The sequence below is a fragment of the Mus musculus genome, chromosome 1 (assembly GCF_000001635.26).
Source record: "Mus musculus strain C57BL/6J chromosome 1, GRCm38.p6 C57BL/6J".
Taxonomy (NCBI): Eukaryota; Metazoa; Chordata; class Mammalia; order Rodentia; family Muridae; genus Mus; species Mus musculus.
In genome coordinates, this window is record NC_000067.6 from 87,404,315 (window position 1) to 87,418,649 (window position 14,335).

The 14,335-nt window shown below is 40.0% G+C and overlaps 1 protein-coding gene across 11 annotated transcripts in view; it reads left to right on the forward strand.

Annotated features, from left to right (window-relative positions):
• The window catches only part of Gigyf2 (GRB10 interacting GYF protein 2), a 123,880-nt gene that overhangs the window by 77,384 nt on the left and 32,161 nt on the right, over positions 1-14,335 (forward strand). For 7 of the 11 annotated variants that reach the window (XR_387164.2, XM_017320347.2, XM_006529468.2 and 4 more), the window contains 6 exons: positions 2,670-2,887; positions 2,979-3,141; positions 3,221-3,409; positions 6,348-6,544; positions 7,394-7,553; positions 12,504-12,670. Coding sequence is in view for 10 of the 11 variants with exons in the window: in XM_017320347.2 (XP_017175836.1) it covers positions 2,670-2,887; positions 2,979-3,141; positions 3,221-3,409; positions 6,348-6,544; positions 7,394-7,553; positions 12,504-12,670 (1,094 nt within the window). In the remaining variant the exon portion in view is untranslated. The remainder of the gene's footprint in view (positions 1-2,669; positions 2,888-2,978; positions 3,142-3,220; positions 3,410-6,347; positions 6,545-7,393; positions 7,554-12,503; positions 12,671-14,335) is intronic. The other 4 variants (XM_006529469.2, NM_001110212.2, XM_006529466.2 and 1 more) reach the window with 3 other exon arrangements.

Genomic DNA, 14,335 nt, shown 5'->3' on the forward strand with positions numbered 1-14,335 from the left:
AAATAAACTTTAAACTCAGGTCAGAAATAATCACAAGTTTATTCTTTTGTCTTTTTGACCTTAGAAAAGAGAACAAGAATAGTAATGATTAGTAAATTTCTAAGTTGTTTTGGACTCAATGTTTCAAACCATTCTTGGGCATTAGCTATGCCAATCATTGAAGACACTGATGCTTTGTGAAGCTCCTTTTCTGCTGACCTGCTGCTTCCATCCTCATGATGCTCAGATGTCTGCAGCTTGAGTTGTGGGGTCACACAGACAGAAAAGTGTGTCTGCCCTATGAAGCATAATATTAGCTATATGCCAGAGAAGCTTACCTTGGTAGTAGGTGGTAGTGAGTACTATAAATCAATGTAAGTATTTTCCTCTTTTAAGAGTCAAGTTGTTAGTCAAACCTCTAACCTAGTCAACATACAGTAGCAAGCTTTTAGTTTGTTATCAAGAGGTATGTAGATAGAGGCATTATGCAATTAACCAAAAACCTGATGATTATACCAGTTCTTCAGAGATGCATCTTAGGAGGCAGATTTTTTTGTCATGAGTGGGCATTGTTTATATCATAGGATCTAGGCAGTTATCCTTAGTCTGTATCTAGGCAACTACACGTCATAATTCTCTTCAAGGCATTGCAGCATCTTGTGCTGAGTTTGTCTGTAGGGAGAAGTGTTGTAGACTTATGTTCCCAACAAGCATTCAGTGAAGAATGGACAGAATCTGGGCTGAAGGAGAAGAGAAATTCCAGCTAGTCAAAAACAAACAAGGTGAATGTTTTGGAAGGTGACTGGTGCTTCTGGGCCCATGTGTGTGATGTTGATTCTGTTGAAGGGAGTTAGGTCAGCTTTTAGTGCCATTTTCTGCTGTTGTACTCCCAACAGCTTAGAATTTCACATAGTGTTTTCCTCATCTTTCCTAAATCTTTCTCCTTCAGTTTTGTCTTTCATATTAGTTTTGCTGTCAGCTTCACAATCCATTCCTGCTCCCCCGTCCATGTATTTTTAAAAGATGCTTTAGGGGATAAAGATAAAATCGATCTAGAGGAAACAAACAAACAAACAAAAAACCAAAGATTTGTGCTGTTTTTTGTTTGTTTTAAAGAATACATTTTGCTTTTAAGTCTGGCGTGTTTTGTCTAATCACTTAGGTGTGATAGGCTAACATCTACCTTTTAGGTTATAGTAAATCTTTTATTCGAATTGGAATAAAAATTTTAAATACAATATTTTAGACTGATTTATCCAATGAGATACCCTCACTTTATTCTAGATCAAAAAGCCCATAAAGCTGAGGTTACCCGTGATGAGTCGTCTGCCTCACTTGCTACATTTAGTTTCCTGAGCAAGATTTTGCTAACTCTTGGTAAAACGGCTTCCGAGATGTAGTTTTACTAAAGCAGGGCTCACAGCTGGATATAGCTAGAGATAGGGCTCAGAGAACAGGGAAGCCTCCACTCTGGGAGATGAACTTAGGAAACTCAGTAAGAGGGAAACAGGAGCTGAGTGCCTAGAAGGATAGATTCCTATCTGTGTGCATACTTAGACTGCTTAGAAACGATAGCAGTGGGATCCAACATTTGATCATCAAGACTTCTTTTGATGGCTCTAGGCTTACATTTAAACAATGTGTATGTAAAATTCTGAGTTCTCAGGTAGTAAATGTTTTACATATCAGGCGTTGTCTTTTTGAACATCCTATGTTTTTGTCTGTATTTGGCACCTTAATGTTTTCCACAGTATTTTTTTTTTTTTTAAGATTGATAGTTTTAGCAAATTTGACCTCAGGAATGAGAGCATTTCACTTTGGCCTCATTTCTTTCTTGTATCCTTTAACAGAGTAAGAGTCAAAACTAGAAAACTCATAGGTTAAAAACCATTTTTCTTTTTATGACTCTTTTAGATGTGGGTTGGGCAGATGTAGCAAGAACTTCCCTTTTCCTTTCAGAAGAGTACTTCTGAAAAATGAGCAGGGCAGTCCTTTTCTGTTGGGAAAGTAGATTTGGTAAATAGTATGCTGGGGTGGATTTAGGAATGCCCCTGGGGATGTTAGGAAGAAGTAAGAGCTGAGGAAGAAGGTGGAAGGGGAGGAAACTTACTCCTGTGGGCAAGCAGCACAGGATGCAGGACTGAACACTCTGCTTTGCCACATCAAACCTCTTACATCATACTCTATCTGTCATGTAATTTCATGAATTTTTTGTTGTTGTTTATAATCAGAATTATAAGTGAAAACTCAGCACTAGTAATTAGGCACAGTAAGTTTGATGTTAGTTAACACAGGGAACTGATATACTTTATAGAATGATGCTTTTGTGGTAAGAAAGGAACTGCTTTAATACCAAAGAGAAAGCATAAGTAACAGCCAGGGAGTGCACTTTGGGTACGAGTAGACCACACAATTAATCAATGCTCATTGATTGCCTAATTATTCCAAGTATCCTTTCAGTGTGCTTTGTTCCAAATTTATCTTGTAAAGCTCAACTTAGTAACATGCCACGATACTGTGAAGGTAAATACTGTGAGTGCTCTGAGCTCTGAGCTCAGTTCACCCTGTTTCTCTTCAGGAGATTGACCATTACAGCTCATAGCCATCTTTTTTTTTTTCCCCCTATAATTTTCTTTTCCCAATACTGTCATAACCCTTTCCTAAGGTTTCTGTCTTCCTCCTCAACTCAGATGGCCCTCGTTCTACAGGCTGGCGGGAACACATGGAACGCCGTCGGAGGTTTGAGTTTGATTTTCGAGACCGAGATGATGAGCGTGGTTACCGAAGGGTGCGCTCTGGCAGTGGGAGCATAGATGACGACAGGGATAGCTTGCCGGAGTGGTGCTTAGAGGATGCTGAGGAAGAAATGGGCACGTTTGACTCTTCTGGGGCATTCCTCTCTCTAAAAGTAAGAAGACTGTTTTAAATACCGTGATAGCCCTGACCTCACACCAAAACCAAATATGCTGATAAACTTTGGTTTTATTTCCTTGCTACAGAAAGTGCAGAAAGAACCTATTCCTGAAGAGCAGGAAATGGACTTTAGGCCTGTGGAGGAGGGAGAGGAGCGCTCTGACTCTGACAGCAGCCATAACGAAGAGGCCAAAGAACCGGATAAGACAAACCGAAGAGAGGGGGAGAAAACAGACAGAGCAGGGGCTGGTGAGAGCCATTTTTGTCTTCCCGCACAACCTTAAACAAAAACCTTCCTGAATTCATTTATGATTACTTTGTGTTCCAGAAGCTAGTGAGGAAGTACCTCAGACGTCATTGTCATCTGCTAGACCAGGTACCCCTTCAGATCATCAGCCTCAAGAAGCCACACAGTTTGAGAGGAAAGATGAACCCAAAGCTGAACAAGTGGAAAAGGCTGAAGAAGAGAATCGGTCAGAAAATAGTCTCTCAGCCAAGGTCCCCAGCAGAGGGGATGGTATGTGTTTGTGAGAGTGGACACTAACGTGGGATTTTCTGAGACCAGTAGTCACTAATGTGACTGCTTTTACTTAACACCATGGAACTGTTTCCAGGAAATGAATTATTAGAATAAGTACCAGTACCAGAAAATGCAAGCAAATGTTTTCCCCATGTCTCCAGATCAAAATTCATGAGAGAAGGGTTAAAATCTGCAGGAGTGAGAATAAGAGCTTTACTTCCTAAGGCACTAGAGCTGTCTCGACTGCACTTACACGTTTGTTTAGGATCATTGTTTGGAAGCCCATAGCAGAAGTTGCCTTCCTTCTTCTAGTATCATATATTTAAGCTCACACCAAAATGCCACTGTCCCAGGGGAATAGAAGGAGCACTTGGGACAGTCTGGAAGCCCTTTATCACCTTTGCTAGATAGCAAGGCTTTACAGATCTTCTCTAGTATTAACTATATTTGTTTGAATGGCTCATACACCTTAAGAGCACCATTGTTGTATATTTATGTGATTATTTTTGAAAAGAGTTAAAATTGCATTATAATACAATGTTGAAGGACTGTTGGACTCAGTCACCATAATAGTCTGCCCTTGGTAACACAGCCTGCCTTCTTGGTGGGATCTCACAAGTGGCCCCTTTGCAGTTTCAGCATGAGCCACTTTTATTCCCCCACGATGGACTCACCATCCTGAAAATGTTGTAGGCCTTGATTTGTGCCCTGTTTTTTGTGTTATGCTTCTCTACAATCCCTCCTAGTTCAGCTGTAAATAAGACTTACTATTAGTAGGCCCTTGGGATGTTTCAGGAAAACCTTGAAATAGGAAGTAGAATTTAGAGGTATAGATACAGCTGGGTCCATTGAGAAAAGGTTGTAATGTACCTACAGGTAGAAATTAGAAGCTAGCTTCCAAGGATCACTTTTCTCATTCAACCATGTAGGTTCCAGAAATTGAGCTTAGACTGTTAAGTTTATTTAGTTAGCACCCACAAAACACTAAGCCATCTTGGGGTTCCCTCGGGCCACCTTCAACCCTTATAAAACATAGGTACTACGTGTGCTAAGCAGATTGGTAGAAAATGTTGGAACTTAGATTTGATAGCTGTGTATGGTATCTTATGACACACGTGACCTGCTGAACTTCTGAGTAGACACAATGAGGCAGGCAAAGCCCATGTAAAATGAGGTAGTGGCAGATGAGATTTTAGTTAGAAATTGACAGACTTTAGGTACATCAGGGTGGAACAGAGGTAGAGATAGTCAAAGTAGTTCAGAAGATTAGGTACTTGAGAACGAGTGGCAGTTGAGTCCGTTTGAGAAGGAATGATTAAATTCAGTTTTGAACATTGGCTGTGAACCATGAAGAAGAATGAGAGTTGACTAGAAAAAAAACTCGTAAGTGAGGGGACTCTAGTTGAATGGGTGTAGTTTAGGACCATGGAGATAATAAATCCAACGAGCTTTGTCTTTTGTGATAGCACAGGCCTGTAACCCTAGCAATTGGGAAGTGGAGGCAGGAGGATGGAGAGTTAGAGGCCAACATGGGCCAAGGAGTAAGGCTGCCTCAAAAACAAAATAAAGAGCATAATAACAAAACGATACAATTGGTAGGGATGAGGAAAAGAAAGAGAACCTTGGGTGATTTTTAGTTTAGGGGAGAAACCAGAGAGAGCCCAAAGTAGAGCCTAGAAGAGTAGAGTGCAGGGAGGAGAGCAATTCTGGCTTGAGAACATCAGCTGCCGTGGAGCTCTGCAAGGGGAAGGTGTTGCACCTGGCAGGTGGCTGTCACTGGGTATCTTTGAGAGGTCCTGTCCATAGAGTGGACAGGCAGGGGGTGACGACACAGAAGCGTGTAGAGACTGAACTTTAGAACAGTTAGGGAGCACTTGAAGAGGAGCAAACATTTGAAGTGGCTTGTTAGGATTGAACAATAGAGGCTTTAAAGGAGAAACTTCAATTTGATTTAGTTACATGGTTTTCCACACTTACTTTAGGAGCCTACATACGGAGAGGTTAGAACTAGGAGCCAAGGTGAGGGTGGAGCAATAGCTCATTAGTTTAAGCACAGGCTGGCTGCTCTTCCAGAGGACCTGGGCTTAATTCCCAGCATCCTCATGGCCTCTCACAGCTGTCCACAACTCCAGTTCGAGGGGATTTAACACTCTCACACAGACATGAATGCAGACAAAACACCAATGCACATAAAATTTTAAAAAGAAAAATTAATTAAAAATATGTTTAAGCCAGGTCATGGTGGCTTACACTTTTAAGCCCAGCACTGGAAGGCAGAGACAGGTAAATCTCTGAGTTTGGGGCCTACCTGGTCTACAGAGTGAATTACAAAAAAACCAAACCAAACAAACAAACCAAAAAAGGAATCAAGGCAGAAACTATTTTTACAGTTTCTAGTCTTATAAATACCCTGGACTGTTGAGACTCTTCAAATTAAAACATGTACTAAAGTAGCATTTGAAATAGGTACTGAGATTATCAGGTGTTTCCCATAAGTGTTTGGATGAGATGACGTGTGTTTGAGAAATTTTCAGTATCTTAATGTTTTTAGTATTTAGAGGCATTGTAAAGAATAAATTAGCCCTTCCTCTCGTCTCCTGTTGCCCTTGCTCTCTTCTCCTTCTCTTCTTCCCCTCAGCCCTCCATGTGTTCATGACCAATCTCCACTTCTCTCCCTCAGCTCCCCTTCCCATGCCCTAAATAAACTCTATACTACTGGCCAATGCTGCTACTGATTGGATAGATACTGTAGTGACATAGGTGGAAAGACTCTTTAGGGACTTTTTTGTCATTCTAGGGAAAAAGACTACATTTCTCCATAGAAAGGAGCTTCAGGATTGGTGTTTATGACTGTTCAATTTAATAATGTAGAGTTAACCTTGAGAAGTCTCCAGATTTCTAAGAACTTTCATTACGCTACATTCTTTCCCTTTAGAAACGGTGCCTGCCTCCCAGCAACCCTCCACACCGCTTCCTCCAGACACAGCCTCTCCTCTCCTCATCCTGTCGCCTCCTGTTCCTACTCCTAGTTCTGCCTCTCGGCCAGTTGAGACAGCAGCCGTCGAAGCTCCTGGTATGAGCAGTGTTTCCACAGAGCCAGATGATGAAGAGGGCCTCAAACACTTGGAACAGGTAGAATCATGTTTCTCTTATATCTTCTATCAAGCCCTTACATGAACAACCCAGTAAGGAAGTTTTATGCACTAGATTTTAAGTACTGGAAAAATTGTTTGGTTATTAATGTTTGTGTGAGTAATTGTCTTTCAGATCATTTCATGCTTTTAAGTTTCTGCTATGTAGTAGTCATTATGTCAGGTTATGTTTTGCTTTTTTGAGATTGCCCTCAGCTGTTTTCCTTTCTTTTCTTTTTGGATCTTAATGGAATGCTAAAAATGGTGAACACAAGCAGCTGTGGACGATCCCTGTGTCTTCTGTGCTTCTTAAGTACAGTGGGGACGATGGTTAAAAACTTCAGGATGTTAACATTCTTATTCATGTCTGTGTTTCCCTAAAATTGTGTGTAATGTCACATGTAAATGATGAGTTGATTTTCCACAGAATAATTCCTCTCTCCTTGGGGTGGCATGGTTAGAGACAGGAAACATAGAAGGAAAGGTTAGTTATATCTTAGTGGAACTTGTAAAATAACTTATTTACAATTGTATTAATTGAGTCTTCTGTTCTATTAACATCTCTCCTCAAACATGCAGGTTTGTGAAAACAATCTAGAATGGGCCAACATCATATTTTAAAACCTTATTTCAAGCCTGGGCTTTGATCTGTACCAGTTTGTAGTCCAATCTAGTTGGTTTACTTTGAGTCTTTGATTCATAATTTTTCTCCCATAAAATGGGATCAGGTTGTTAACAGTTTGTGTTCCTTTCATAAATCAAGTAGTCAAAAAATAGTGATTGTTATTAGCCTTATAATATTAATTCAGGAGTATTTGTTTCCTATTATACTTTTGTCTTCTGTTATTAGCAAGCTGAGAAGATGGTGGCTTATCTCCAAGACAGTGCACTAGACGACGAAAGATTGACATCAAAACTGCAAGAGCACCGAGCTAAAGGAGTGTCAATCCCACTGATGCATGAAGCAATGCAGAAGTGGTATTACAAAGACCCTCAGGGGGAGATTCAAGGTCAGTGGTCCATTTGTACTTTAAATATTGAAGTATTGGTGCTCCTTTCAGAGCCTCCTGTTTGTTTAATGTCAGTGTGCATAATGGAAAACAAAGTCAACAGACTTGCTCTATAAGTACAAAGAAGAAACCTAGGAAACAAACACAGGTAGAGTGATGGCTAAACTGGCAGCGGGGTCAGCAGAATGCTCTGTGCACTCCCTGAGCTCCATACATCCCAGCTAGGTAAGAGATGCTACATCACTCACATCTCTGCTTCAGCATCCACACCAACAGAAGGTGCTAGCAGCAAGTGTTGGAGAGCCTGACATGATTTGCTGAGGTAGGCTTGCTATAAAGAACAAAGAATTACTGAAATGACTAAGAAAAGACTATAGTATTACGAATGCATCCCTTAAAAGATTTGAATAAACTAGATTAGAGGAGAGAAATTGTAAAGCATGTGTAGATTCATTTCTGCTTTAAAAAATGTTTAACTCCTGAGTTGCTTATTGGTATATTAGTGTCAGTTTTAGCACAATACTTAGGGAATATATCTTGTGAGGGCACCAGAATGTTAGTGTCTTCCACTTCCAGTTCTCTTAGCCTACCCTGCCTTGCTCTACTTTGCAGGAGTTACCTACTGCACCACTGCCTGGTCTTGTTCATTATTGACATCCAAGTAGAAGGTTAACTAGATTTTTTTGCGGTTTTAGCAGCACTGTTGTCCTTTTATAGCAACATGCATTTCCTTTCACACTTCTTTGTTAATCTGTGGTAAACATCAATCTGTTAACAGTTTTATATTTTACCATTTTAGGAATGTTATGTAAATAGACTCACACAGTTTACAATGTTTGGTTGGGGTGGTTCTGTCCACTTGGTATAATCCCCGAGATTCATCCAGGTGGCTTCATATGTAATTACTTTCTTTCCTTGTACTGCTGAGTCATACTCGACCATGCTGGTGTGTTATAGCATGTTTAACCATTCTTCTGATGAAGGACATTTGAGTGCTTCAAATTTTTTGACTGCTAGAAATGAAACTGCTGTAAACATTTATGAGCGGTATGTGAAAGTATGTCATTCTTTCAGAATAAAGCCCAGGAGTGCAAGTACTAGGTCAAGTGGCAGTCGAATCTTTCGTTTTTAGAACTGCTTTCCAGAGTGTTTGAACCATCCTATATGCCCTCTGACAATATGCACATTACTACTTCTCTTTACCAGAAGTTGATGATGATAGGTTTTGTGTTTCATTGTTTTTGTTTTTTAAAATCATTCTAGGAAGTGTGTAATGATACTTTACTGTGGCTCAGGATCTCCATCCATTTTGAACTTTGAGCAGTGTCTTGTCTCTCAGCCTCCTGAATGCTAGCACTATAAATATGTGTATCTTTTAGTCTCCTGATTTGTCATCTCTGAGGCTTACTTCCATCTGCTAACCTCTGTACAATCTAATCTAGGCCCAGAGTGTTTTCAGCCTCTGAGACTTACTATTGAATAAGCTCACCCCTCTCTAGTTGGCTCACTCAACTCAGCTGATCTGGCTAAATCTCCTCTCCATTCTAATTGATTCAATCTATCTTCTCAGTTTCTTACTGAATTACTCTGCTTGGCCTCAAACATTGACATTCTGTTCTAATCTTCTGGCTCCTTTTCTTTCTCTGGCTTGTTCTATCTTTATGCTTGTCTAGCTTGCTCTCTCTTTAACCCCCCTCTGTAAAACTCTCACAGTAAAAGTGCCTCTTTCTCCTTCCTCTTTTTTTTTCTCTCTGCACTGCTCTTGAGTAGCCTTTCTCTTCTCTCTCTCTCTCTCTCTCTCTCTCTCTCTCTCTTTTTAAGATTTTATTTATTATTATACATAATAATAATTATTATAATAATAATAATTATAATAATAAATTATACATAAGTACACTGTAGCTGTTTTCAGACACGCCAGAAGAGGGTGTCAGGTGTGGTTGTGAGCCACCATGTGGTTGCTGGGATTTGAACTAAGGACCTTCGGAAGAGCAGTCAGTGCTCTTACCCACTGAGCCATCTCTCCAGCCCTCCTTTTTCTTCTCATGAGAGTTTGGCATATCCTATTTTGTCAAATCAGCTTGTCTGCCACTCAGTTCGACACCACTTTCAAACATGGGTGTTTCTTTCTGCAAACTAACTTTACATTCATTGTTTGGGATTAAAGGTGTGTGTACTAAGGGTGTGTTTACATTCCAGCCAGAGGGATTAAAGGTGTAATCTAAGGGCTAAGCCATACCACAACTAGAAACAGTTTTTTCAGTAAATAACACAATCTTGGGGTTCACAGTGTGACCACATATCCTGCAACAGACATGCTCAGACCTACCTGCTTCTCTATCATATTTGTAACTGTCTCTATAGCTGCTGTGCTGTTTTATGTTCTTGCCAAAGGTACACAGGATTCTCATTTGTCTACATCCGTGCTCACTTTTGGTTTATTTTGTAGTTGTTGGGATATCCCATTGTATGTACCGTTTGTTTGAGCGGAGGGAGTTTAGCCCCTGGTGAGCTCCAGCTCTAATTCTCCTGACTTGGCCTCAAGGGCGCTGGGATTACGGATGCCTTCTCCCAAACCTAGAGTGCTGTGGTGTCTGGCTCTGATTGCTGTGTTGAGCATCTTTACCTGTGTTTATGTCTAAAGGAGTTTTTCCCTTTCTCAGCCTCTATCTCCCTTTTTGAGATGATATCTTGTATTACTTACACTGATTTCACACTTCTGGGCTGAAGGCCCCTGCCCCAGCCCTCCGTAGTAGCTAGAAATAATAAAGCCAACAGACACAATTATTCTACTAGGCATGTTTGTGTGTACCTGGTGGTAGGTCCTTTTTTTGTTTCTAAAGATTATTATTTATTATCACTATTTATGTATTTGCATGTTGTGTGAAGCCAGAGGACAATTCTATGGAATTGGTTCTGCATTTTCACCTTTCCTTGAGTTTCAAGGGTGGAACTGGGGTCACTGGGTTTAAGTGCTCATACTTACTGAGCCATCTTGCTGGCCCAGATCTTTGTCTTCTTACAGGTGTTTACTTTTTTTTTTCCATTTTAAATTTTGTGTGTGTGTGTGTGTGTGGGGGGTTATATGTACATGTGTATCAGGTGTTTGTAAGCTGACATATGATGCTGGAACCCAAACCTGCATCTTTTGCCAGAGCAATGGGTGTTTTAACTGGGAACCATCTGTGTGTGCGATGGTGGTGGGCAGGTGCACACATGGTGTGGAAGTCAGAGGACAACTTGCAAGTGTTGATTCTCTTCACTGTGTGGTTCCCAGAGATCTTTCTCAAGTTAGTTGTCAGGCTTAGTGGTAACCATTTTAACCGACTTCTCATCTTTCATCTTTTTTATTTCCTAATGTTTTTTAGTTCAACTCTTTTGCATATATAATATATAAAATGCTTCACAGATTTGGGTGTCATCCTTGCATAGGGACCATGCTATTCCAGTTTTTTTAGTATATGTGCTACCAAAGTAAGCTCTCATCCTTAGGATAAAAAAGGTGGTGTAAATATTTCTGCACCATATGTAATGTACCATATAAAATATTGGTAACCCTTCCTTCCCCACCATTATAGTCAGCTTACTCATACATTTTTATAAGTTGAATGAAGCATCTTATTCCAAGAGTAAGTTTAACTTTATCATTGTTTATTTAGTGTATGTGGAGTGTACAAGTACACATAGAGACATACACATTCTTTTAGCCATAAATTATTTGGAAGTGGTTTTAGCTTCTAAGCTAGGGATTTTCCTGTTAGTATTCTGGTGTGTGAGTGTGTGTGTGTGTGTGTGTGTGTGAGAGAGAGAGAAAGACAGACAGACAGACAGACAGACAGACAGACAGACAGACAGACAGTGTGTGCGTGTATCAGCGCATATATACACACATATTCTGTGGTGATGCGGTGTTTTATTTTAATTAAAAATTTGGAGGGGATCAGTTGTGGTTGTGCATGCCTTTAATCCCAGCACTCTGGAGGCAGAGGCCAGAAACTGGTAGATCTCTGTGAGTTTGAGACAAGCCTGGTCTGTAAAACAAATTCAGTACAGCCAGGGCTATTACACAGACCAAACCTGTCCAGAAAAAACAAAAAAAAAACAAAAAAAAAAAAAAAAAAAGAAAGAAGAAACAAAAATGGGATTACTGGATAAATGACTTAACAGTTAAAAAAGTGCTGCTCTTCCAGAGGACCCAGGCTTACTCCCAGGATCTACATAGTTATATAGTCAGACCCATCTGTAACTCAGGTTCTGGGGATCCCACACCCACTCTGGCCTCTGTGACCAGCCACATATGTGGTACAGAGACATTCCTATAGGCAAAACACCCATTCATACCTAAAAAAAATTTTTAATGCTAAAAAAATACTGAAAATTTGTCTCTGTTCTGTAAGTTTTTATGTTTAAAGTGCTCAACTAAAGAATGCTATTTTTTTCTCAAGGCCAGATTTGGTCTAGTTGGGTACATTCATTGCAGTTTGCCTTAGTTCAGTTGATGATTGCTTTTTACAAATCACTAATCTCCAACAGAACATAACAAATGTAGCCCTGAGAATTTAGTGATCATATCCAGCACATGCTATCAGCTCGTCAGTGTATTTTACGCTCCTGATGTGAGTTGTTGCAGAGGGCGAGACGGTTATTCTGCGTATAGTCATTAAAGCATTGGTGACAAATTTGAGACGCGTCAGGCTGGAGCTTGCTCGGGGGTGAGACTCAGCAGCAGGGTACTTGCTGAAAATGAGTAATGTCCTGGCTTAAACTCCCAGCTTGGGGACACAACATTGTGCATTTCAAAATTTAATTCCCTTTGTATCTAATTTTAAAAAATCTTATTTGTTACTTTTTGAGGTAAGCTGGTATTCTATAAAATTTTGAATGAACATGAGACTCAGGGAATATACTTATTTTTGAGCCTGACAGCATTCTCACTCCCCTTGTGTTTAGGTCCCTTTAACAATCAGGAGATGGCCGAGTGGTTTCAGGCGGGCTATTTTACTATGTCTTTGCTGGTGAAGAGAGCATGTGATGAAAGCTTCCAGCCCCTTGGTGATATCATGAAAATGTGGGGAAGGGTTCCTTTCTCTCCAGGCCCAGCTCCCCCTCCTCATATGGTGAGTATCTTCCCACTTGCCTGAGATTCACAGTAGACACAGGAGTACTTGTTTCTCTTTGAATGACAACCAGGGTTGCAGTGAAGGAAGAAAGAATGGTAGTTTCTCTTTCTTTTTCTTTGATACAGGGTTTTGGCCTGGAACTTGCTCTGCAGACCAGGTTGACCTCAAACTTGTGGTGGTTCTCTTGCTCCTACCTAAGTTGCTGGGATCATAGGCATGAACTACCATACCCAACCTGGTAGTTTCATAGAAGTAAATTGAAATGATAATGGGCATTTTTGAATGGGAGAATTGTATACTGAACACTAATGACCTTTTCAGAACTTACTGTGCATTCATCTATATATACTGTATAAAATCTGTCGGTGGTTTTCTAACCAATAAAGAATGAGACCAATATCTTATCCTGACCTAACCTGTAGGTCCTTTATGGTCTGACTCTCTCCCTTTCATAGCTCATGTCAAAGCTTTTATCTTCTGTGTTTCAAAATGGCTGGCCTCTGAAAAGTTCTTATTACTTTTACTTAGAATGTACACTTTTCCTCTCACCTCTATCTCCTTCTTATTTTCTGGCTCATAAAATTTCTTGAACTTGAGGCTTATCCAAATATAAGTGCCACTTACTGTGTTAGGATATTTTGAAGGCCTAATCCTTTGGCTGGGAAAATTTTCTCTTGAGGCTGGCCTTTCTCAGTTGAGTTGCTAGTAGAGGTTGCTATGTGTGTGTCTGTCTATGTTTTTATTAAATTGAAGCAAGTAGTGGTTGTCCATTGATAAAAGTGATACTATTTAATTTACCATGAATACTGGATTTCTGCAGTAACCTGATGTTGACTTACACAGCTATACTGAGGCTACCAGTGTTATTTTCACGGTAATTGTTTGATAGGTGGCAGTGAATGTGCTGTATCCTCTGTTATTAAAGGATGAGACTCACTGGCTTGCTGGCCATCATACTTTCTCTTCCATGATTCATACATTATTTTTGAGAATTGTTTCTTTTCAATCACAAGAACAATTATAGTGAATCATTACTTGAATTTACCTGACAAGTTTGAGCCTTATTTCCTGTCTTAAAGTTGAAATGTGACTTTGATGTGTCAGGAGCTAAAAGCTGCTCGCTTGGTTTTTGGCATGTTCTCACCCCTTGTTTTCTCCAGTCACAGTCTGCATCTCTTTAGTTGAAGCTGTACCTAAGCCTCGGTCTGTACCCTTCAAGGGGAAACTTTTGGGAAGCTCAGGTTGCTTGTTACCTGCTACCTCCTTCCTCAAAGCACTGATAAGAGAGCTGACTTTCACAAGCAGAACTCTTAAAACCCAGCTACTCGTGTGAAGTGTTGACTAGACCTTACTCCTGATATCTCTGAATTTAGGATTCTTCCTGCCCTAACCCATTGTATGTCAGATGCTTTATTCCAAGCTATAATCAGTAAGCCAGAAAAATACAAGTTCATATATGGTTTGCCTAGGGGTTAGTCTGTTATCTTAGGTTTTTATTTTTATTACTATAAACCTTATATTTTCTTTGCCTCTATTTTAACTTTACAAAACTAAAATTTCAGCCATCTTCTTTGAATTATTTTGAAATACAATGAAAATACTATTAGCCTGTGTTTCCACCTTCCAGTGTATAACTAGCGTTAGAAATCCCTAATTTGAGGG